The 26,408-nt window shown below is 24.5% G+C and overlaps 3 protein-coding genes across 5 annotated transcripts in view; 1 reads left to right on the forward strand and 2 right to left on the reverse strand.

The window, feature by feature from the left end:
- Positions 1-48: 48 nt before the first annotated feature.
- On the reverse strand, positions 49-2,997 carry LOC122847578 (probable fumarate hydratase, mitochondrial). The gene is made up of 6 exons (XM_044145370.1): positions 2,516-2,997; positions 1,713-1,850; positions 1,158-1,641; positions 821-1,083; positions 362-751; positions 49-265 (listed from the first exon to the last, which is right to left on the reverse strand). Exons 1-6 carry the CDS (start codon positions 2,630-2,632, stop codon positions 137-139), a joined length of 1,521 nt encoding a protein of 506 aa, XP_044001305.1. The 5' UTR covers positions 2,633-2,997; the 3' UTR covers positions 49-136.
- Positions 2,998-5,812: 2,815 nt separating this feature from the next.
- On the forward strand, positions 5,813-6,947 carry LOC122847585 (protein l(2)37Cc; the record flags this gene model as incomplete). The annotated part of the gene is made up of 2 exons (XM_044145379.1): positions 5,813-5,849; positions 5,946-6,947. Coding segments are annotated over 2 exons (768 nt in total), but the record flags the coding sequence as incomplete, so codon positions are not given.
- A 16,724-nt stretch (positions 6,948-23,671) lies between these two features.
- Positions 23,672-26,408, reverse strand: part of LOC122847579 (transcription factor Sox-2-like) — a 207,752-nt gene continuing 205,015 nt past the window's right edge. For 2 of the 3 annotated variants that reach the window (XR_006373382.1, XM_044145372.1), the window contains one exon: positions 23,672-24,629. Coding sequence is in view for 1 of the 3 variants with exons in the window: in XM_044145372.1 (XP_044001307.1) it covers positions 24,572-24,629 (58 nt within the window). In the remaining 2 variants the exon portion in view is untranslated. The remainder of the gene's footprint in view (positions 24,630-26,408) is intronic. The other variant, XR_006373385.1, reaches the window with a different exon arrangement.

Below are 26,408 nucleotides of genomic sequence, written 5' to 3' on the forward strand. Positions count from 1 at the left end.
ATTACCCTCTTTTTCTTTGAAATAATTAATAATAAAATACTTTTAAAATTCATTTTTAATATTTATAATTTATTTATTTTTTTATTTATAACAAAGTGAATTAAATAATCACACAATGATGATGATGATTGATGATTTATTTAGGTCCAAGCATTTGTTCAGGTTTAACCCACTCTTTAAATTGTTCTTCAGTCAATCCATTTTTCAATGCTGATTCTTTTAATGTCAATTTTTCTTTGTGTGCTTGTTTTGCAATTTTAGCAGCCTAAAAAAAAATAAATAGGGCAATTAATTATTAAGATAAATTACGACATTTATTGATGTGATAATAAATTAATAAATGATAAAAAAATTAAATTACTTTATCATATCCAATATGAGGATTGAGAGCAGTGACTAGCATCAAACTTTCATTCATAATTTTGTCAATGTTATCAATATTTGGTTCAATTCCATCAACGCAATTTTTAGTAAATGCTGAAGCAGCATCACCAAGAAGTCTTGCTGATCTAAGTGTATTTGCAACCATAACTGGTTTGAATACATTTAATTCAAAATGTCCATTACTACCAGCAATTGTTGTTGCAACATGATTTCCCATAACTTGTGCACAAACCATTGTTATTGCTTCACATTGAGTTGGATTAACTTTACCAGGCATTATTGAACTACCTGGTTCATTTTCTGGTAAAGATAATTCACCTAAACCACAACGTGGTCCACTGCCTAAAAATCTAATATCATTGGCAATCTAAAAAATAGATAAATAAATAAATAATTCAAAAATGTTTTAAAATAATTTAAAGATTTTTTTAAATACCTTCATTATTGATACAGCAAGTGTATTCAAAGCACCATGAACTTCAACAATAGCATCATGTGCTGCAAGAGCTTCAAATTTATTTGGAGCTGTTACAAATGGATAACCTGTTAATTCAGATATTCTTTTAGCTGTTTTTTCAGCAAATCCTTTTCTTGTATTGAGACCAGTACCAACAGCAGTACCACCAAGAGCAAGTTGATAAAGTCTTGGTAGAGTATCTTTAACTCTACAAATACCATATTCAATTTGTGTTGCATATCCTAAAAATATTAATTATGTATTATATTTTTTTAAACGTCTTTTTGATTTAATAATTTTTTTCAAAAATATTTACCAGAAAATTCTTGACCCAATGTCAATGGTACTGCATCTTGTGTATGTGTTCTTCCAATTTTAATAATATCTTTCCATGCTTCAGATTTACATTTTAATGAAGCATGAAGTTTTTCAAGTCCAGGTAATAAAATTTTATTTATTTCCAATGCAACAGCAATATGCATTGCAGTTGGAAATGTATCATTTGAACTTTGTGACATATTAACATGATCATTTGGATGAACAGGTGTTTTTGATCCTAATTCACCACCAAGAAGTTCAATAGCACGATTTGATATTACCTCATTTGTATTCATATTTGATTGTGTGCCTGAACCAGTTTGCCATATAACTAATGGAAAATGATCATTGTATAATTTACCACTAATAACATCATCAGCAGCTTTACTTATTGCATCTGATACTTTTGGATCTAGTCCAAATTCTTTATTAACTTCAGCTGCTGCTTTTTTTAATATTCCCATTGCAACAATTACTCCATACTAAAAAAATATATACATTTTTCATTATTTAAAAAATTAATTAATGGTGTTTTATAAAATATTTATATTACCGGCATGCGTTCAAAACTATCACCAATTGGAAAATTCATAACAGATCTAAGAGTTTGAGCTCCATAATATTTATCAGATGGGACTTTGAGTTCTCCAAATGTATCTCTCTCTAAACGATATCCTACTTTGTCAGCTTTCTGTAATCAAAAAAATTGATAATTCAATTTTAGTATATTAATTAAAAATTAAATTATTATTCTGTAATTTAACAGTTTAACATTAGACATTTACAAACCATCATGATTTATTATTAATTTTATATTTTTTAATATAAAAGAGATATGAAAAATAATTGTGGCTTGGTAATTTTTCTAGATGGATTAGAGTAACAAAGCAATCTTGTAAATGGAGAAAACGTGAGTGATAAAACCGGTCTAAACCTAGTGTCCCACAAATACATGTATACTTTTGAATTAAAATTATAAATGTATGTGTTTATTTGTGTGTCTAGCTGTTAATAAACATTTTCTATTTCAAGATAAAATAGTAATAAAAAAAACAAAACAAGATTAAACAAACGACAATCAAGCTTGTTGTTTGAAAATATGAAAATAATAATAATTTAATCGTTATTTTCAGTTAGAAATATTAATTCTCATGAATATTTAATTGACACAAATGCAATAATATCTTGTTTATTCATTTTTTGTTATTCTATGGTAATTATTTATTGATTACGTAAAGAAAAATATGAAAAATAATGCATTTAAAAATTTTTAAATAGACAAGTATGTCAAGTCCAACCTGGAATTATAAATTTTTAACAAAAACATTATTTATTTATCATTTGACAGCAAATTACCTGGCTATAGTTGCGAATAATTGAATCATTTGTGTTAAATTTTTGTACAATAATTTGAGTTGCTTCTAATTGTCGAACAATATTTATTCCTCTTGATCTAAGTACGCTTAGTGCCATAGTTAATTTTGTTTTTTAATTTAACTAAATTCAATAATTTATTAATACTAATAAACAATACTTTGGCTGTGTAATTATATTGTCAAAAATTACACAGTAAGGACCAATTGCCAAGGGATTACGTTGACTTTTTTATAATTTATTTTGCCAATGACTATTATTATGGTTTTTTTTTTTTTTTGTTAATATCTATTTTTTGTTCTAATTTTTTTACTTAATTTTGAAAAGCGCTAAATTACTTTTCTCATTTTTTAAAAATAAATTCAATTGTAATTAATTTAATAATAATTAATAATTATTTATTGTTTAATTACAATTTATTTATTTATTGTTATGTAATTTTTTTATAATAATTTATTTATGTTTTTATCTATATTTTTATTTTATCTAATTTTATTTTACTTATTTTTTTAATTAAATTTTTTTTTTTAAATATAAATTAATTTTAATATTATTTTTTAATTAATTATTTAATATTAATGTTATATTATTGTTAATTTTTATGTATATTATTGTTATGAAATTTTTTATATATAATTATGTGTAAATAAGTAAAGATTATTTATTGCAAAATGTTTAACAAAATTCTTTGCATGAAAAATTGTCAATGTGTGTGCAACTACATTATTAGAACTACTTCTTTCATTCTCTTTTTTGTCATCGTCAGTTTACTTCCGCCATTTTACGGTCACGTCTTTTTTTCGCTCTCGTCCTGCTTCGATTAGACTTTGATGAGTATTATCAATCCAAATAATTATAAATTTGATTAAAATTGTTCAATTAAACCGTGGTAAATGCTGTGATTTAAAGTAATTGGTGGTTTTACGAAAAAAAAAAAACTTACTGTCAGTGTTGACAATGGTTAGAAAACGACAAAAAGACGCCAATCAATTTGCTATAAAAGTTGGAGTAATAGGTTCGTGAAAAATCATAATTTTACTTTTTACATGTCTAAATAAATAAACAATTAAATAAATAATAGTTTATCCATTAATTAAATATTAATATGTATCAAAATAATATATCAATATTTTGAGATTAGATTAAATTATCAAAAGTAAATTAATTGTTAAAAAAAAATATTCAATGTGTACAAACATTTGCATTGTGTTGTTTGTGTACGACATGAATGATTCCTTACTTTTTTTTCATGATTTTGTTGTCATTAGAATGAAAACATATTTATTTTTATTAAAATGTCAATCAACATGTTATTGTTTTAATTTTATTTTTTATTATAAATGTCATACATGTCCTGTTTTATTGTGACAATAATTTTTACATATCAAAAATACAACATCAAACAACTATTCAATGAATTCAATGTTAACAATTTATATTTTTTTCAGATTTGATAATTAGAGGCATGAATTAATGAATAACAATCATGTACAATCCAACATGAGATGTTGATAATACAATAACAACAATATTCTTTATGATTGATCATCTCCATGGTGCTGGAGCTGGTGATTTATGGTATGTTGAATAAAATGTTAATAATTTTAACTAATTGATTGTGTTGATATTTATCTAAATAAACAATTTGTTTTAATATTTACAGCTGAGCTGTTGTTTATGTTGACAATCAACATGCTGATAATTTGTCAAACACAACAAATCAAGACAGAAGAATGTCATGTAGAGTTAATATTAAAGAAAGATTCAAGACAAAGTCATTCAAGAAAACAGTGAGTTATTTTAGTTTTTATTAATTAAATAAAAACATCATCTATAAATGTTTGAATAATTTTGTTTTTTATATTTATAGATAACAATAAGTTAACAGCTTTTATAGCCAAAAAATCAAGGTCAAGACATCAACTGTTAAACATAGTACCAGTTGATTCAACTGCTGGTGATGACAACAATACTTGGTATGTTTGTTTTGTTAATTGTTTTTAAACAAATGGTTTACAAATTTATTTTATTAAGAGTTGTGTTAATGACTCATTTTTAATAATGTATTTTTATATTTTGTTATACTATCTAGAGCTGTGATTGTTTGTGATAATCAACGCTTTGATAATTTATCAAAATTCATTATTAAAGCCAAGATTAAAGAGAATGACATTAGCAGTAAATCATTGAAGTTAAATTGAAGACAAAGTCGTCCAACAATCAAGTGAGTAGTCATTTTTTTAATTAAGAAAATGTACCAATCAAGTTGATTTAGTTATAGATATACCAATTATTTATTGTTGTATTTATGTATTTAAACATTTTATAAATTAATAACTAATGTCATTTGTCCAACTTGTGTTACAGATTGTGCAGCAAATAGTAAGTCACAAGTCAATTAATAAATAAATTACTTAGGACTTTGTTGACATCAACTGGATCAATGTGAATACTATCTACATGGCTTTGCTGAGACCTTCTTGTGATTCTTCTCATCTTTATCAAAGACAAAAGATTACAAAACAACCACCTATTCATTTACAAATGAATTATGTAGCTGGGACAACGTGGGATTACGCTGTGAAAGGTAATTGGCAACGTGAATCAGTTAAATATAAATTTTATCTCAACAAAAACATATTTCATTTTATATATTGTTATGTCTGTCTTGTACCAAAAAAGATTTTTATCCGGATTCAAATATTCCCCACTTGTCGCCATTTAATTTTTCGTGTAAATGCGCCTTTATTAATTTTTAACAAAATCCTACATTACCGGCTAAATAACTCGTGTTATATAACGTGTAAAGTGAACTAAAGAAGACTCGTGATTATTCTCGTTGCTTTTTTTTTGTGAGTGCACGATATATTTTTACAATAAATAATTGATTAAAATTATTTAACAAGGACAAATAAAGTTAACAATCATCTTTGGATACATAATAATTAATGTAAGTATAAATTTTTTTATATTAAAAACATTATTAAGATATTATAAAGATGATAAAACTCACACCGGTTTTAACCGGTTTCATTTTCTGATGAAATTTAATCGTCATGTTGTTAATAAAATATAATTTATTTCAACAATTATAATAATTATTAAATATTATTAAAACAATATTCAAAATTTAATTAAATGTCGAAGAAAAACAAAAAAAAAAAAAACAAGATGATGCAATTTCGTATTTTTTTTCTTTTTTTATTGTCAATAACTTTGCAATCATTGTACGTTTTTTATTGATTATGATTGATATTTTATAATTATAATATTGGTTCTTTTGCTGGTGGAGTTGTCAACTCAGCTCTTTTTAATGGTAAGAAAAGATAAAAAACAACAACAACAATAATCATTAAAATTTAGTTAAATAACCCCTTGTATTAAATAAAATATTTTTATAATTATTTTTTAGTTGATGGTGGTATGAGAGCAGTTATCTTTGATAGATTTGTTGGAATTAAAAAAAGTGTAGTTGGTGAAGGTACTCACTTCTTCATTCCATGGATTCAAAAGCCAATTATGTTTGATATTCGTTCAAGACCAAGAAATGTACCAGTTGTAACTGGTAGTAAAGATCTTCAAAATGTTAATATAACACTTCGTATATTATTCAGACCAATTGCTGATAGTTTACCTGAAATTTATACAACTTTGGGTGTTGATTATGATGAAAGAGTACTTCCATCAATTACAACTGAAGTATTAAAAGCAGTTGTTGCACAATTTGATGCTGCTGAATTAATAACACAACGTGAACTTGTATCACAAAAAGTTAGTGAAGATTTAACTAAACGTGCTGCTAAATTTGGTGTTATACTTGATGATATATCAATTACTCATTTGACATTTGGTAAAGAATTTACACAAGCTGTTGAATTAAAACAAGTTGCACAACAAGATGCTGAAAAAGCACGTTTTCTTGTTGAAAGAGCTGAACAACAGAAAAAAGCATCAATTATTAGTGCTGAGGGTGATGCACAAGCTGCAAGTTTAATTGCAAAATCACTTGGTGAAGCTGGTGATGGTCTTGTTGAACTTCGTAGAATTGAAGCAGCTGAAGATATTGCATATCAACTATCACGTTCACGACAAGTTGCTTATTTGCCAACAGGACAAGGTGTTCTTCTCAATCTTCAGCAGTAAAAAAACAACGAGGTGTTAGAAAATAAAACTATTATAACAAATACATAAGACATTTTCATTACTTATACTTTTTTTTTTTCTTTCTTTTTTATTTTCAATTCAATGTTTAAAATTTTTTTTTCTATCTAAGAGCTAAAAGAAAACAATAAAGTTATTAAATCAGAATATTTATCTGGTATTTTTATTTTAATAATTACAGTAAACCAATCAGTGAGGTTTTTCAGACAATTAAATACAATAAAAATATCTTTAAGTAATTATTTAACAGCAGTAAATTAATGAGTTGATTAATAATTTTGTTGTATTTCATTTGAATTATTGTAAATTTAATTTTTCTTATTTTTAATTTTCGTATCTTATTGAAATAAAAAATAAATACTGTTGACCTTATGATACATATTTATTATTACATATTTCTTGTAGGTTTTTTAATTTTTTAATTTTTTATTCATATTTATATATTTTCAAACAAAAAAAAGGATACGTAATGTATATTCATTTAATTACACATAATTTTTGTTTTTTGTATTTCTTTGACCAGTATGAAAAAAAAAGAAGCATTAAAATAATATAAATAATAAGAAGGGAGCACACACATGTTTTTTAGTACATGAAGTGCAAGGACATGCTTGAACAACAGCATAAATGATAGGTGGGTGGATAAAGATGCCGAAACAACAAGAAGTCTAATTGTCGAGTTGAAAATCATAATAGTTTCCCATATTGCATTCGACATTGACCAAAATTTACCGCCTCTTTACCATATTACAATTTTTCTTATTTTTTATTTTTTTATTTATTAAACTTGCAATTCCTCCTCTTCCTCTTCATTCCTCAACATCCTTCATTCTTCATCCTTCAGTTTAATTCTTAACTTTAGTGGTGCACCTGTTACGCTTACTTTTGCTGAAGGCTTGCACGCAAACCCCATATGCTAACGTCGTCGCCCTCCCTGGGACCCTCTTGACTCTTTTAAAATTGCCCCAGGTTAACTCTTCTTCTTCTTGCACTTTTTCTTGGTTTATAAAAAAAAAAAAAAAATACACCAAGATTAGAAGTTTTCAACCCGGTGAAAGTAGAAAGGATTTTTTGTTTTTTAATTTATTTTTTAGACATTCATAAATATGTAATTTTTTCAAATTGGGTTTCGAAAAAATTTATTTTAACAAAGCAACTTATTGTCTACCAAAATTTGAGTATTTTTGATTTTTTTTTTCTTTTTTTATTGCTTTGAGACATTTCTATATTGCTCAAAGACATGTGGCACTTATCAAAATTTAATTGAAATTTAAGTAGTGATTATTGTCTAAAAAATATTTCTTAACAAAATTTCTATGAAATTAAGCTTTTATAATTTAAACAACAGTTAATTATAATTATCCTTAAAGTTTTGAAAATTAATTTAAATTATTTATATTTTTTTTTCAATTTTATATTTACCCATGACTTGTGCAGACAGTATTCATCATTTTTTGATGCAGGTCGTAATTGTTAAAAAAAAATATTTCTATATGAAATTTTCATGAAATTATTTTTCTATTATTCAAACAACACCTGAATAAAATTACCCGAAAAATTTTAAAATGCAATTATGATTATTTTTTATTTTTTTTGCAATTTTAAATTATTAATTTCAATTATTTTGACTTATAACTCGAACGACGAATAAAAAGCTTGAGGCAAATGCATTTTTCTTTTTATATTAGAAGATGTTAAAATTATCGGTTTTAAAAACAATTAAAATATAAACTTGTCAACAATAAAAATTGCAAAAATCATCAATAGTTATAGAATGAAAATCATTAGAATAAAGTTATTATGTTATTCGAAAAAAAATAATTTAAATTATTCTTTTGATGATTATTATTATATTTTTTAAAAAATTTATTGACTTTTATCTTAACAACTAAGTTGCTTGAAGTTGCTATCGTGATTGTAATTAAAATTTAAAAAAAAAAAAACCATTAGAATATTTTATTTTTCACCATACGTGATGTCGAAAGAATTAGAAACGCTCTTACTCAGTATCGCGTTACGTTTCTCGCGACCAGAATATTATTGCATAGGTAAGTTCGTCATACATGAGAAAATTCAACATGACTTATTGCCTACAATACAAAAGTGCCAGTATGAACTTCTCGAAACATGCATAAATCCTCTTGTTGAATATTTAAAAAATAAATAAATAAACAGTAAAAGAACTTACTCATAGAAAAATATAAAAAAAAAAAAATATATATATAAAATTCAAAAGTATTTTAAACTAATAAAAATTTGATTTAATATGACTTTTAAAATTGCATTTAAAATACAAGTTATTTCAAATTACAGTGATGAGTGTTTAATAATATTGACTATTATTATTTTTATTTTTTTTTCTCAATTTAATTGTTTAAATTTTATACGATGAATAGAAATTTTAAAATGAAAAAAAAAAAGAAAAAAAAATCATTCAAAACCATGGGATAATTTTTTCTTAATATTAGGATATTATTATGTTGTTATTTTTTCATTTTTATTTCACAAAGTTTTAGTATATGTACTCATTTTTTTTATTTAAAAAAGTCGTTGTGGTCGCAAAATAAGAAACTGACAAATATTACATTGAACGGGGACCGCAAGAGGCCAACCGGAGACCGGATACGCCCATTGCGTTACACATATGTTACATCCATGCCATCGAATGCCAAACAAAACCCCAATTTATTATTGCACACGAAAAGCCATGATCTTAGTCTCTTTTTTTCTGTGGGAACTCTTCAAACTCTTTAATCAACCACCAGACGAATCAATTTTTTACTTATTTATTTTTATGAATATAAATATAGATATTTTTTTTTTCATTTAATTTTCTTGTTTACTTGTTACAAGAGTGCATTGTACAACTATTTACATGAGAAAAAAATATATATATATATTTATGAACATAAAAAATAATAGTTGCGAGTAGTTTCTTTTTATTTTTTGGATTAACGGTATATATAAGATAAAAATTTTTTACTAATTTTTAATTCAATTGAAAATCAAGAAAGAGAGTGCGTGTTTTATAAATAAATAAATGAAATTTTTAAATTAAAAAAATGAATTGTATTTTGAATGGATTAAGGATGATTTGGTAAAGCACGCGATGACCTCGAGACATCCTGGTGACAAGTTGAAATCTGTAAAAGTGGTGACAACCCCGTATGAATATGAATATATGGGTGATATTATTTGATGATTATGATAATGATGCAGATAAATATGATTATGTTTATGATGATGATGATCTAGAGGAAATGAATCACCCTATAGTGGGTGTCATATGTCAGAAAATACGATGTGACCTAGACATAACAATACTGACCCTTTACTCTCTCAACTGCACGAATGAGGACACCTTTTTCTTTAAGAACACAGGGTATTTTTTTTTTTTTTTCTTGGTATAATTTTATAACCTCGGCACGCAAACTTATTTAAAAATATATAAAATAATTTTTTATATTTTATGGCTTTTTGATATAGTAACAAAATAAAAATATTATAAATAAATATAAATTTTACGGGTATATTTACAACTAAACAGATGTTTAAATTGAAATAATCATAACTATTTGTGTCTATAAAAAAAATCTAAATTTTTATAAAGAGTTTATTGTTAACTGCATTTAAAAAAAAATATACACTGCATCTGTGCATCATAGACAAATTAAAAATAAAAAAACATCCGCATGCGGTTTTTTTAAATCGTGAAAGAAATTTATTTTGATTTTTTTTTTTGATGTTTAATTTGATAAAATTTTGTAATTAAAATATAGAAATTTAATGTAATTTAGAGTGATTTAATTATGAATAGTCTCTTGGATAAATATTAGTTTAAACGCAATTTTAAATGCATTATATTTGCGTGTACAATAGTATAGCAGATGATTATTATACAAGGCATATATTTCTTGTCATGATTTAAATCAATCGGGTTGGTGCATCAAGGTGGCGATGAGATAAGTGCCTCTACACACGGGGTGGTATAACCCGACCATCAGACATTGCCAAAAATCCACAGAATTATAGCCTCAAGCAATATATATAATCTGCACTAAAATTTTAGATGCACATTTTATTTGTAATTTTTTAACTATCCAGTAGAACGAAACATAAAAAAATTGATAATAACTAAACAATTTTTTCCATATAATTTATACCCTTTTAATATTTTTTTTTTACTTTTTTTTTTCGAGAGTAAATTTATATAAATGCATATAGAGAATTTAAAAAAATAAATATTTTATTTTTTTTTTTATTTCTTTCATGCGAGAATAGAACACACATGAATGTTTTCTTTGTAAATTTAAACATCCACAAAACAATCATGAAAATAATTATTAAAACAATGATATAAATTAGTTTTTTTTTTTTTATACAAAGTGACCTCAATTAAAATTTTGTAAATATAAATCTGCCTCAGGATATGTCTTTTAATCAAAACATTGTGTTCATTCTTGTGTATAAAAATAAAATATTTAAAATTGTCAATTATTATATTTAAATTATTTTTATTTTGTCAATTATTTATCAGATAAACTGACCACTGTTTGTCAACTCGCCTCCGGCTATTTTTGATGAATGAGAAAATTACTATTTCAAATATAATTAAAAAGTATTTTTAATTAAATTCAACTTGTCTAGAAAATTTTTTTTAAATTAAATTTATTAAATAAAAATTAACAATATTTTTTTATCATTAAAATATATTAAATTTTTTAAAAAATAAATATTACGAAAATATATATATAATAAATAGTTTGAATTTGAAAAAATATTGAGAGTCACAAGGATGAGCATGCAACTGACAATATTGAGTAGAAAATTGCGTTCACTGGTCCATGCAGAACTGCATAATGATGATTGGTTTGAGAATAATTTTTATTCATTTTTTATATTTATTTTGACGATAGCCGCCGGCTTCTTTGAGTGACACGCCATATCCCGTGGTTGTTTCATCTATATAGCTAACTCATTCACCACCCTTTTTATCCTCAGGTCATTTTTATTTATCCTCACGCCTGAAAAATCAAGCGCACATCCCCTATTCCTAAATTTCTCCAATTTATCCTTTTTTTTTATTTTTTTATTTTTATTCTATATATTATTTAAATTCTTTTTTTTTCTGCATTTTTCTGCAGCCAACTGCAGTCTGACGTTCAGTTTTATTTTTATAAAAAAAAAAGATAATAAGGTAAATTAGAGTTTTAAAAAGAATAAATATAAATAAGGGAAATATTTAAAAAAAAAAAAAAAATTTAATATATTTAAAAATGATATATTTTTACGTATATAATATATACTGTTACATTTTTTCAACGGCCTCGTGACATTTTCAGGTATATATATGCATTTAGCAGTTTAACATTTGAATGACGTGAGAGACTGGCTTGAAAAATCTTCGTGTGATCGAGATAACCCTCATTAAAATTACAATGAAATTATATTATACAAATGGAATATGGGGGCGAGGATCAGAGGCGATAAATTTTATTTTCATTATTTTTTTTTTTTAGGTTTTTATATTTATTAAAAATTTTAAAAAATATATCTAAAGCAAAAATAGATCATTTAAATAGACGGATAAATAAATTTTACAATTAAAAAATAAAATACAAGTATTTAAATATTGTCAAAAAATTTGTTTATTTATTTTTTTTAATTGTATAATTATATGATGATTTAATCATAAAAATTTAACAGATGGTAGTGTCATTGACACGCCTATTATTTAATATATATATTTTTATCTATTTATTTTTCAATCTCAGACATGTCAGTGGCCTTTAAAATTTTTATTATTCAATTGTGTCTTTTTATATTTAATTGTTTACACAGTTTGTTTATAACAAAAATTAACAAAAGAAAAAACACTGGTTGTGAACACTTTATTCAGTTAACGATAATAAACTTCACTATAATACTTGGTGAATAAAAAAAAAAAAAAAAAAGATGTTGCTACTTGTTACAATGTTGATGGTTGTTAAATTTTACCAACCAGTGATTTACACGTTCTCTGATTTACACTGATTACATAGTATATTAAATAAAAATCAAATAACACACTTTCGCATTTATTTTTATATTTATTATTATTTTATTTTTATATATTATTTTTTTCATTAACATGCAATCAATTAATACACCGACAAGTATACATATACACTAACAATATCAATTTTCATTGATTGATTTTACATCGGATATTGAATTAATCCTCTTTACGTCATTCCCGGCGGCATGTCTTGTTCTCAAAGCAACGATCATTTACGCATTACCAACATTATCAACGCCCCTTCAACGTCCACCTTCTCACTCCATTTTTATTTTTTATTTTTTTTTTGTTATTTACCATGCAAATTTAACATTTAATCGTTATTAAATAAAAAAATAAAATATACAAAAGTTAATTTGTTTCTGTTGAAAAAAAAAAAAAAAATATTGATGGAATAAAATAAGCAGAAAATAAGAAAAATATTCAATTAAAAATAAGATGATTAAATCGATGCTCTTTCACCTTGAGTATTTTAAATATTATAAATTATATTTTCATAAAAATATATGTCATGTTATTAATTAATAATTAAAATGATCAACTTAAAAGTCATTGATAATTAATTATATATAGGTTTTTTACTTTTTTTTTTTCAACAACTTTTAAGTTATATATACAGTTAAATATAAAATAGATATTAATTAACAACTTGTTTATAATATACATTGAGTGTTTTATATACATAAAAAAATACCTCTCTTGTGGTTGAAAAAATTTTCCACACGAATAACAGTGCAATTGAATGCAAAGAAAAAAATAAAAGTATAGGGAGAAAAAAAAAAAAAAGAGCTAAAAACAAAATAGAAAAAAAATAAAATATAGGTATATTTATAAATGGCTATAAAAATAAAGAGGTATATATGAGGGCAACTTTTCCAACATTGAAGTAATGCAATAATTACTCAAGCGGAAGTAATAAAATTAATCTCACCGTTTTTTACTCCACCCCCGCGTATTTCTTCTTTTTTTCTTTTTCACCCCTTTACTTCTTCATCTTTCATTTTCGTTGTAGACTCAGAGAGAATTTCTCCACTATAAAGAGTAAAGGTTTCTCACAGCGTGTGCAAGCGTTTATAAATCAAAGGCAGTTTAGCTTTTAATAATTTGGCAAAGAAGGCGGTCCCTTGATTCATGTGCTATGTTTATGAATCTTTTATTTTTCTTAAACAAAAAAAAAAAAGGGATGAACGTAATTTACGTTCATGAAACTTAAATTTTAATATTCTTTTTGTATATACAGATAAGTGTGATGGTCATCTACACGATTATAATTTATCAAATTACCTTAATTAATATTTTTTTAATATATAAATTATCCTTTTTATTAAAAAACAAAAGAATATATAAATAATATATGAATGAATGTCAACGTATTATTAAAAATTACTTTTTTTTTTATGTTAAAAATATATATTTTAAATTTTTTATGCTTAAATATTTTATAGAATATATATAAAATTAATTTTTCAAGTTGAAAAATAAAAATATACACTCATTGAAAATGATTATTAAAAAATATGTATAATTTATATTTTTGAATGAAATTTAAAACAAAAGAGATGTTGCAATATGCGAGTGAATGTGATATAGTGAGTAAGAAAAAAGACTCATTGGAGTTGATGGAGAATCGAGGGCAAGAAGAAATTAAAAAAAAAAAAAAATGAAATAAATAAATAATTGAAAAAGGAAAAATAAAAAAAAATGATAAGGATGATTCTCCAGGCGATTAATGAGCGGTGTTTGTTGTTAATTGCAGCCACCATTAGGTTGACATCATATTTCTCGCACACTGCCTCTTGAAAAGATCGGTATATATAGTTGTACTTGTTGGGAAAAGGTTACCTCAATTCTCCATCATCACTACCCTCATCTGCACACCATGCATTATATCAAAACTCGAAGACCAAACTCAACACGACGTTGATGCTAAATGCAAAAAATAAAAATAAAAAGGTGAATTCTTTTCTCGTAAGCTAGAAACGAGCATGTTAATGATGCCTCATCGTTTTTTTTTTCCTCTCTTCCTCTTTACAGTCTCATTTTCATTTTTATTTTTTTTTACTCTTTTCTTTTTTTATTTTTTTTTATTTTAACTCAGTTCTAACGAGCGCTGTATACGGACTATGTCTCTTTTTTTATTTTCCATTTTCTGATTTTTTTATTTTTTTATTTTTCTCTTACTCTCTCGTTTTACCACCCCCTCAAAGATGTCACATCCAACCAGTCCTTATCTTTTCCACCTCATTTGCACACCACCAAGTGGGTGCACATCAGTCTGCGATATTTTCAAGTGTTTTATATTTATTTCATATATAAAATAAAAATAATTTTTTTTTTCTTTTAATTTCTCTTGGCTCGTACAAAATAAAATTCTTAATTTTAAGATAAAAATTATTATACACGACTATTTTTAATTATTAAATATTTTAATTTTACTCTTATAAATTAACGAAAACAAAATATTATTTTTTAAAAATATATTTTGGTTGAAGATACACGATTCACTATATTTTGCAGTCAGTTAGGTTACAACGTAAAAATGAAATAAAAAATAAATAATATAAATAATGATAACAAAAGGAAAAAAATAAAAAAATTCCGATAGCTAAAGTGTGACAGGACATGCAATCTTAACTCCATCTAAACTAGTAAAAAAATTTTTTTGAACACGCAATCGAGACCTTAGGTTATTTCGTTAGACGCATATATTTAAAGATAAAAAATTTTTTTTTACATCCCTTCAATTTTAAACTAACCAGTTCAATAATAATAACAATAATAAAAAAATATACAAGCCTTCTATGTTTTATTGAAAAATTTAAATTTTGCTCGGCGATAGTTATATATAATTTCGCTAAATATATTTAAAAATCTATCAATTTAATTAAACATTTAAAATTTTTTTTTTTACAAGTAGTTTTTTTTCTTTAAATATATTTTAATTTCTATCAATATTTATTGTTTGTTGAAGTATAGTCAAATAATTTTTACGATCACACAAACACACACACTTATATTATAAAGTTGATGTATAAATATATATATAGATGTAGGTGCGATGAGAAAGGGGCTGAGATAACGACCATGAGGACCAGCTGGTCGGTGGGGTGACAATGAGTAGGTGGGTGGAGAATAGAAGGTGGTAGGGTTAACATTGTAATTTCAGATAAGCGTCTCTCTTGGGAGACACGCATTGTACTCGACCCTCTTGCAATACTATATATGTATGTGCGTTTGTCACTTGTGGATATACATCTATATGCGTAATATATATGTATATAATATTCTAGCTCTAAACTTTACCTCTTGATCGAGCCTCTCATCGTTCCATTTTACTATATGTACATATGAAAAGATTTTCTTTCTCAAAGATCAATCACTATTGTTGTCATGGTAATTTCAAGTTTCCTTGTTATCCAATAGATATATAAATGAATACATTTATTTTATCATATGAAAAAAGAGAACGTCAAGAAAATGATTCAGTTCTGAAAAAGTAAATTCTTTAATTGACAAGTGTTTTTCGAATTTTTCATGCATCAATTTTCTATTGTTTCTATAACAATTGTTCTGTCAAATTTTTAAGTAATTTCTTTTTTGCGTTTGGTGTTAGAAATTTACAAAATATCTGAATTAATTAAAAGAAATTTTATCTGGATCAACTGGTCAATTTGATCTCGACATTAAGAATCAAAAGCTGACATAAATTTCGACCTGGGACAAGTGTGCGTTTGTTATTCTCCGGTTTTATAAAAAAAGATGAAATTTCAATAAGAATGCATTCTTTTTTTTTTTTCGCATTTCTATTTATGTAGATATATATTTTTTTGTAGATATTATTTTTTTTTTCCTTCGTATGCCAAGAGACGTAATTCAGTAATGACGAGTGAAGCATTCGAGACATGACTAGCGGCATTTTAGATGCATCGATCGGAGCTTATTATTCAAAATCACTATTCCTAACATGTCCCAAATAAAAAAAAAAACAATCAAAACAAAATATATTTTTTACAAAAAAATATTATATGTGCACCACGTGGCGCGAACGTGCCCTCTGGCTATCGTGTATAGCAAAATGCAGCAGCAAGTTGAAATTTTTTATCTTCGTTTTTTTTTATGTCAAAAAACAAATCTATGGAACCTCTTCATGCACATAATCATGCTGTTTTAAAAAAATAACAAAATATAAAAAAACATAGCTCATTATTGACTGTTTGAAATATATCAAAATAACATTCTTCAAAATATATAAATATCTTTTTTTTAAATTAATAAAATTTTAAGGTGTCAAGTTGTCATACTATATTTTATTCAAAATAAGATTTAAATATAAATGAAAATTATTACATTTATAAAATTAAATTAACAGTCAATTAAAATTAACTATTATCTCGTTAACAAGAAAATTAATATAAACATAAAATTATATATGAAATTATAATGTGTTTTTTCATTAAATCATATAAAATTATTTATATTTTAAAAACCCTTATATAAAAGAAATAAAAAAAATGATACTTAACTTACACATGAATTTTTATCCCCATGAATAATTTATTGATATAATAGCAATATTAATAATGGACAAAAAATATATTGTAATATTTTTTTATTCGGGGGTTGATTTATGTACGACCAAATGCGTGATTTCGTAGAAACAGATTTTGTACGGTTGTACATGTCACTAGGGTGTTTTTCAAATATACACTCAAAATATACAAGAAGTGATGGGGTGGTAAGAGGGTGAAAAGAGGATGGACGATGATGGTAAAAAAAAAAAAAAAAAATTGAGCACCCTCAATTCTTGGTTCTTTTTTTGGTATACCCTTGTGTGGTTCCCCTCAAGAGGAATTTGGCCTCAAATTAAAAGATCTTCGTTGTCCAACCCCCCCATCGAGTTTGATGAAATCCTACCGCAAAGTATTAGGGTATATATTTATACTAGTGTTTTTTATTTATTTTTTATATTATTATTTTTTTTTTCTAGTGGTTTTTTTATCTTCAAATCCATTTGATAAAAGAATGGAAAATTTAATAATAATCATAATCGACATATTTTAAATGACAATAATCAGCATGACAATGAAAAATCCCAATATTTTCCATTAAATAACATTGATGATTAAATATGTATATATATATTATTTGTTTTTTTTTTTTTTTTCGAATCCTTGAACAATTATTACTTGAATAATATATTTCGTAATATAAGTTATTTTCGTATTTTATTTTTTATAATTAGTCAGTTTTTTTCCATTGAATATTGTACGTGGTTGATTACTAATTATTGATTAGTTATTTATTTTTATTTTATTTGCAAACAAGTGTGTTTATACAATATTATTTTTTTATTATCAAATTTTCTGGATCACTGGAATTTGATTGAATAAAAAAAAAAAAAAAAATACAAATAACGACAAAAACTAAAAAATATATAAAAAAACAAGTGATAGATGGAATAAAATATTGTGGGGAATATAAAGACGAATGAAATGATGAAATCTCAAAATGGGGGGTACTACAGAGTGAGTGGAAAAAGTGAGGTCTTATACGACTAAGAATTTCAATCTGCGGTCAGGAAGGGTGGCCTATACAAGGGGATAAAATGAGGATAGATATCGAGAATACACCCCCATCACCACTTGATGGATAAAACACAGAGGGTAAAAAACAAGGAGAAAGCTTTCAAACAAACAAAAAAAAAAAAAAAGATGAAAATGACTTTAACGATCGAAGTAAATTCTTTTTTGTGTATAGCACAAGTTGATGATTAACTGCAATAAAACACAATTATTTATTACAAATAATTTTTTTTATTATATAATAAGTTTGACTGGAAAATTACAAATAAGTTTTTTCATATATAATTATGAATCATTTATTGAAATAAATATATAGGCATTGTATTGAAAATTTAATTGTTTTGATTGAAGTTTATAATGGGGAGAAAAAAAAGTATATAAATAACAGAAAAAAATAATACAATTGTTAGTTATCATACGAAGTTCATTATTGTAACTTGTTTTTTGTGTGGTAAATTATTTTGGTTGAAAATTTATATAAAAAAAAACATGAAGTTAATTTGGTCAGTGCTTGCAATTATTGCATTTATTGTATCGACTTGTCATGGTCAATTTGGCGGTTTCACTGGATATGGAAATGATGCACTTCCAAGTCCTGGAAATAATGGGTATGGAAATAACGGACAGAATGGGTATGGAAATAATGGAAATATGCAACCTGGAGGCAGAGGTAGAGGCATGATGGGAGGAATAAGAGGACTACCAGGTGAATATACAGATGAAGACGTTATTAAATTGATAACAAACTTTTCAAATATCTATATCCCAAATTAATAACTCAAAAATAATAACAGAATTTAAAACAATATCTATATTTAATAATAATTTTTATTTAACAGGATTTTATATCAACGGAAATATTTAAATAAAAAATTAATCAGCTTTACAACGGAAATGGATTTTTTAACAAATGGAAAAGAAAAAAAAAATTGGTCAATGAACTGGAAATATAAAATAAACTAACATTTATAAAAATTATATTTTTTTTATTTTTAAAATTCACTGAAATATATAAAACGAATAAATATATACAATATATTATGCGGTCTTGTTTGTCATTCAAAATATGGAATTCTATATTTGCAAAAAAAAAATATACTATAAAAGAAAATATGTTTTTGCTGGATTGGAAATGTAAAAAATAAAATTACAAAAAATAAAAAAAAGATGATGTTGACTGGGCGCGAATGAAAATAAATATAGGGGTGGTAAAACGAATGAGGGTAGTGAGTTTGGATTGAAACCGGCTGTTTTGGGTGATATGTACTATCAGGTTCGACCAACCGCAGCTACGCATTTTCATTTCGCCTGGCTGAATCCACTGTTTTATTTTATATTCAATCCAGTATATATGTATAAAAAAAAATTTTTGTTCATCTCATCTAACCGAGGGTAAATAAAAAAATTTTTTTTTTTTCATTAAATGAAATTACAAAAATGAAAATTAAAAACCGCATATAGCACTAATGCTTGACAAAATATTGACTCAAGTGTAAAAATATTTGATTAATATTTTTTAATTGAAAAAAATATTAAAATATTTTTATGAAAAATATATTTAAATAAATTATTAAACAACAAAAAATTTAGTTATGAAAAAATAAAATTATTATAATTGGTACCTTGTAATATTATTATATACCAATTTAAATGATTTTTATATATTTTTTTTTTTGATTATTATTATTTTAATTTACATAAAATATTTAAAAAATAAAAAAAATATGTATATCATGTTTTTAAAAATTTAATGTTATTCTGTGAACTTGTTATTCCAGATATAAAAAATATTTAGTAATTTCTTTTTTTATTTTTTGATATATATACTTATATCTATTTATCTGAAATATTTGTTATTTTGGTTTTGTCGTGATTTTCATTTTACTTGGCACATGTAAACCATAACAAATTGGTGTCAGGTCCTGGCTTGGTTGATGTCCCGTCGCGTGTGTTGCGTGACTAAATTGTTGGCCTCCATGAAGAGTCAAATCTTTGCATCCGTTTGTATATAGATGAAACAATAGTAAACCTGGCAAAAACTACGTTCACTCGATTGCGTGTTTACAGGGCGACAAAAAATTCAACAAATGCAAAATTTAAAAAAAAAAAATCATCCAACTTTCAAATAAATATAATAATAAATAAATATGTGGTTTTTTTATTATTATTTTTTTGAATTTGCGTGAGTTTATAAGACAAAAAAAAATAAAAAAAAAACACTGGAAAAAAACTGTGTTTTAAAGCTTAAAATTTTATTAAGTTTTTTTTTTTTTTTTTATAAAACAAAAACGTATATAATTTATTAATAATTGTATTTTATTTTACTTTTTTATATATAGTATTAATTAATGAGTTTATCGAGAAAGTTCAATGTTACCCTGGACGACAGAGTTTTTCAAAACTCTTTTTTTCTTTTTGTTTTTTTTTATATACCTTCGTTCTTTTATTCCTTGGAAAATTCTGGAAAAGTTACAGGGGTTGACTCAACTCGACTTTCTTCATCGCTATTTTAATTTCAACCTAAGGAACTTTCTAATTACGAAGTTTTTTGATTAATCACAGTAATTAATTAGTAGCTCCTGGCTCTTTTTTGTTTTTTTTTTTTACTCAAAAGAAAATGTTTTTTTCGTTTTTTTCTTTATAAAATACTTATAAACATAATCCTCCTGACGACCTTTTTATCTTTTATATAGATTTTTTTTCTTTTAATACTATTTACTTAGTTTTTTTTGGTTTTTTATTATTTCATCAATTTTATTTACAACTCTTTTTATTCATGAAACTTTTCACTTATTATTTGAGTCAAATCAATTAATGTATTGAAAAATATTACAATTATATTATTTTTTTTTTTTTTTGCATTTAAAAATTCTGGTCGTATAAATATTTGAAGCAAAAATGTGTAGCAACAATCAACCAGGTAGCCGATGACGTTGCGCTATTCGTAGAAACGTGTTTTAATATGCTCCAAGATGATAAAATAAAAAAAATAAAATAAAATATATAAAACGATAAAAAAAAAGAAACTTTTAAATTCCAAAGCATCAAGAGACGACCTGCAGTCTCGTGTGTGCTTCGACCTTTTTTTTTTTTTATTTTTTTTTCTAATTTATAAATTGAGGGGTCCACATATTCGGCGCATTTTTGAATATAGCAATAATAAATATACAAATACCAATGGGTTGTAAAATACAAAATAAATATCCATGATAAATGGCAAATAAAAAAAAAAAAAGAAAAAGCTATCTAATTAATTGATTTAATAGTCTGTGAATTTAAAATAAAGAAAATATAAATATTAACTTGAAGAATTTTAATCATTATATTGAAAAATATAAATAAATTCTCTTATGATTTTTGATGATTTAGTTTATTATTATAATTTTTTTTTTAAAATTCTTTTTTTGTTGTTTGGTAGAAAATATTTTCCAGGGGTCAAGATCGTTGAGTCATTGTGTAATGACGAGCGGTCTGTCAAAGATTTTAAAGGGAATTATATATAGCTGTAATACCTGTTGTAGTAGTAAAAGAATTTCAAACGATGCCTGTTGGCAAAGAATCATTGACTTTACCACATATACATATACATAAATTTATACTCAACTGTTTTATCGCCAACATCATCTTGAACACCTCAACCACTGTGTGTGTATATTTAAAAATAATAATAATCATTTTTAACCCTTTTGCAAGAGGTTTATAAGCGATCGATTAGATCTTATTGAATGTGGTAATAATAACAATATAAAATAATAAAAATTAATAATAATAAAAACAATAAATATTAACAAGAAAAATAAATTAATAAAATTATATGCGTAACCTTGTACGTGTATATATATAGCATTGAAAAAAAGAGAAAAAACAAAGTGGAATGTCTCATTTAATTTTGCTAGTTATATCATATATTTAAATTATCAAGTGAGGCTTGATTATTGAATGTCAATTAGTTGACACTGACCAGCAACAATTTTTTAACTATTATAATTAACGATCTGTTAAAATGTCTTCATTTTAATTTCCCCCTATTTTTTTTCTCTTATCATTTCGATTGTATTTAGTAATTATTTTTGTTTTAATTAATTTTCTCCCTTTAATATCATACTATTTGTATGATATTAAATAAAAAATTCCGGTGATCAATAGAATTTAGAAATCTGCTTGCGACATGCTCATTCATCCATGAGTTAATATTTCAATGAAAAATAATAATAAGAAAAAGACTTTAAATTTTATATCAATAACATTAATTTTCTTTTTGTTCAGCTATAAATATGCTGAAAAAAAAAAAAATTATAGTTCATTCAACTGTGTATAATCAATAAAATATATGATTCATATTTTAATATTGTTTTATGAATTAATAATTAATTATATATTTTTATTAAATAAATATAAATTCAAACAAAAAAATTTAAATGAAAAATTCAACGTAATTGGGGAAAGTGTATATAAATTTAAAATAATTTGATTGTTATTATAATTATTATTATTAATATTATTATAATTAAACTACATTCATCGTTTATTCATCAACAATTATTCACCCAGCTCGTATACAATTTTTCAGTCGCACTCAGTGTGTCAATGACACTGTAATATTTTTTATTTTTGATATTAATTGTATCATTATTTAATTATGATTATTATTTATTTATTTTTTAATTAGTTTTAGTAGAATTATTAATATTATTTTTTAATATTATTTTCATTTTCTTAAATCATTATATTACAACAAGGTTTTTTTTTTTCTTTTTTTTTTTTACACGATAATAATTTACAGAAGTTGGGTTTTTTTTAATTAGTTAATTTTTTTTTTCTATCTTTATCAGAGGATGCACCTGAATCGATTTGATAAAAAAATTTGGCTATTTATTTATTTGATAATAGATACCCTATTTTATTTTCGGTATTTTTTATTTATTTATTTATTATTTTGGTCAATTGTTATTAGATTTTTCGATATAATATAATTTTCCAGAAAATATAATATCGTTTTTATTTATTTATTTGATTTTTGGCTAGAAAAAATGTTTATAATTGTAATAGGATGCTCAAATATTTATAGAATGTTAGTTTTTTTAAATATTATGTTTTTTAAATTTTTTTTTTATTCTTAAAGTTGTTGACTCCCACTATTTTCTACCCTGCTGAGCAAGCGTGGGTGTTCTCAAATGAAAACTTCATGCTGTGCCTCACGCAGAATGATAGCAATCATGCGCATACTGTATATCTTTCATGATTTTATATACAGCACAATTTGCTTAAAAAATACAAAAAAAATAAAATAAAAATTCAATATATACTATATGTACACGCGACGCGTATTCCGGGAGCGTACGCCTTGGCCCACAGAATAATTAACGAGCCCTGTGTTGTCGACTTTTTGAATGAACAAAAAAATAAAATATAACATAGAAATAAAAAAAAAATAAAAAAACAATTATATATTTATTCTCATCTTTTCTCATCAAACAAGCTAAGCCTTTTCTTGGACACGAGTCAGGTGCATCCGCTGTTGTTTTTACCAGAAAAAAAAAAAATAAATAAATATTGTATAAATATTCCGGAAGTCGTACAACGTGGCTTTTCCAAACCTACACATCACAAATTTCATTCACACTAAAATTCAAAATACTACTATAAGATTTTTAACAATTGGATATTTTTTTTTTTTCAACAAAATTTTACCCATTTTTTTTTTCATTATATTACAATTGGTTTTTTTACTTATTTTTTTTTGTTGGGTTTTTTTTTTTTTTTAATTATCGTAATAATTAATTAATCATTATAATAAAAATAATGATTAAATAATTGTCAAATGCAATTGTCAACAATAATTCATTTTATTACGTCAATTTTTTTTGCTTTTTTTTAAAAGTAAATATTACTTTTCTTGTTTAATTTTTTTATTTATATATATAATTATTTATCTATATTTATAATTTTATGTTTTTTTATTTATAGTTTTTATATATCACTCTTTATATATAATAATTTAATTCATATATGCACAAATTGGTGATTTTTTACTTGTATTTATTAAAAAATTTTGTGCAATAATTATGTTTTTTAATAATTTTATATTTTTTTATGAATTTTTTTTTTTTACAAGTCCAATGTGATTTTTTGAGATGAATTGGTACTCGATGATGAATTTGATGAGTCCATTTCATATTGTATTTGTGCAGGCAGTAATTTTTCATTTTCTGAATCCTGGTTATATTTAAATGTGGATCAGGGTGATGGTGATTGAGTTGAATACTGGCGCGTGTATTTTTCTGTATATTGATACCTGAAACATATCAAAAAAACAAAAACATTAGAAAATTTATTAAATCACAAATAAAATTATTATTAATTAGTAATTTTTAATTTTTTTAAAATTAACAATTATCGAAATTTATTATCACAAATTAATTTGCATTTTAAACAACCCTTTGCAGAATCAAAAATATTTCATATTTGAAAAACATAATTTTACAATGAAAAATATTCATATACAAAAAAAAAAAAAAAAAACAAAATAACTCTTTTCTTGGAATTATATTAAATATGTATATTTTATACTATCAAGTTATCAAATACTAGATAATAGATATGTGACTCTAGGATGTATTTCCGAGTCTCGTATTACTCTACAGCATATTTCCTGTCGTTTGAACAACGTATCAAATCTCAATACCTACATCTAGTATCCTCAGTGGACTATGATAGCTTGACTCTTAAATACGAGAAAAAAACCCCCCGGGTGGGCCCCAAGAATACTTTGCCGATATAGTATATACCATAATAATATTATATGTATATAAATATATTTAAACATCTACGTGGGCAACAAGCAGAAACTGACTCCAAACGCGCCTTTACACTCGTCGCATTAATAACACTGGTAGCTGGTAATATGTTAAACGTCCACCCTGACTACCTATACCACTTATACTTTGCTCATATGACTACCTACAGCGTTGCTCACTTTCACCCAAAGATGATGACTTTTTTTTTTTTTTTTTTCCATATTATTATCTCATTATTATCATCATCAAAAACAAAAAAAAAAAACCAACATTTTTATTTCAAATTTTAATCTGTTACAAGATCTTTTTTGATTTAAAAAAAAAAAATCAAAAATATTTGATAGTTTTATTTATATTTTTATTTGATAATTAATTTTCTAAATTAGTGAATTAATCCATCATTTTGATAAAATATTTAGTTATAATATTTGTAAAGATTAAACAAAGTTGAGTAGACCGTTTGGTTATATTGTGTAAGTCAAGAAGCAAACAATTTTTTTTTTTTTTAAATTTCATTTCTCATCTTTTCTTGGGTATACATATATATTCAAGCAAGAGTCCCCAGGGTGATATGGACTTAAACCTGGACCCAAGTGTCAGTATAACACCAGTTGCAGCACCTCATACCAATCCTCATAATTAATATTATTTGTTATCTAAGATCTCACCGTTATTATCCAAGCTTTTGCGATTGAACAAGGCAAAAAAAAAAATAATAAAATAAAAAAAGTTGCATGTAACGTTAACTATATATATAGTAAATAAATGAGTGTATGGATATAGGTGTTATATGTATATAAATGTGTGTATTTCTCAACCCTGTGGGTACCACGAGCAAAGATAGCTAAGAAGCTACCGTAACACCCCGGGATATCAGAATCCACCATGCATCAACATAACGAGCCGGGGATCGCGTGCCGATCTGTATTAACGATTTATAACCAGTATATAATATATGTTGTTGTGTAAATGTGTTATTTTTATTTATATACATGTGTGTGTGTTAAAAGTTTACCAGATTTTATTAAAATTTTAAAACTCTCTTCAGCTTAAAATATATTTTTAACAATAATAAATAGCACAAAAATTGTGTATTTATTATTTGAAAATAAAATAGGGAAATGTTAAATTATTGGTTTATAAAAAAAATCAAATGGCTTATTGATTTTTGAAATTGAAATATTCTATTATCAATTATAAATAGTTGGGGAAATTGATTTAAATGAAATAAACGACATAAGTAGGTAAATGCACTATGTGATCAGACATTAATTAAA

This window comes from Aphidius gifuensis, linkage group LG1, assembly GCF_014905175.1.
Source record: "Aphidius gifuensis isolate YNYX2018 linkage group LG1, ASM1490517v1, whole genome shotgun sequence".
Taxonomy (NCBI): domain Eukaryota; kingdom Metazoa; phylum Arthropoda; class Insecta; order Hymenoptera; family Braconidae; genus Aphidius; species Aphidius gifuensis.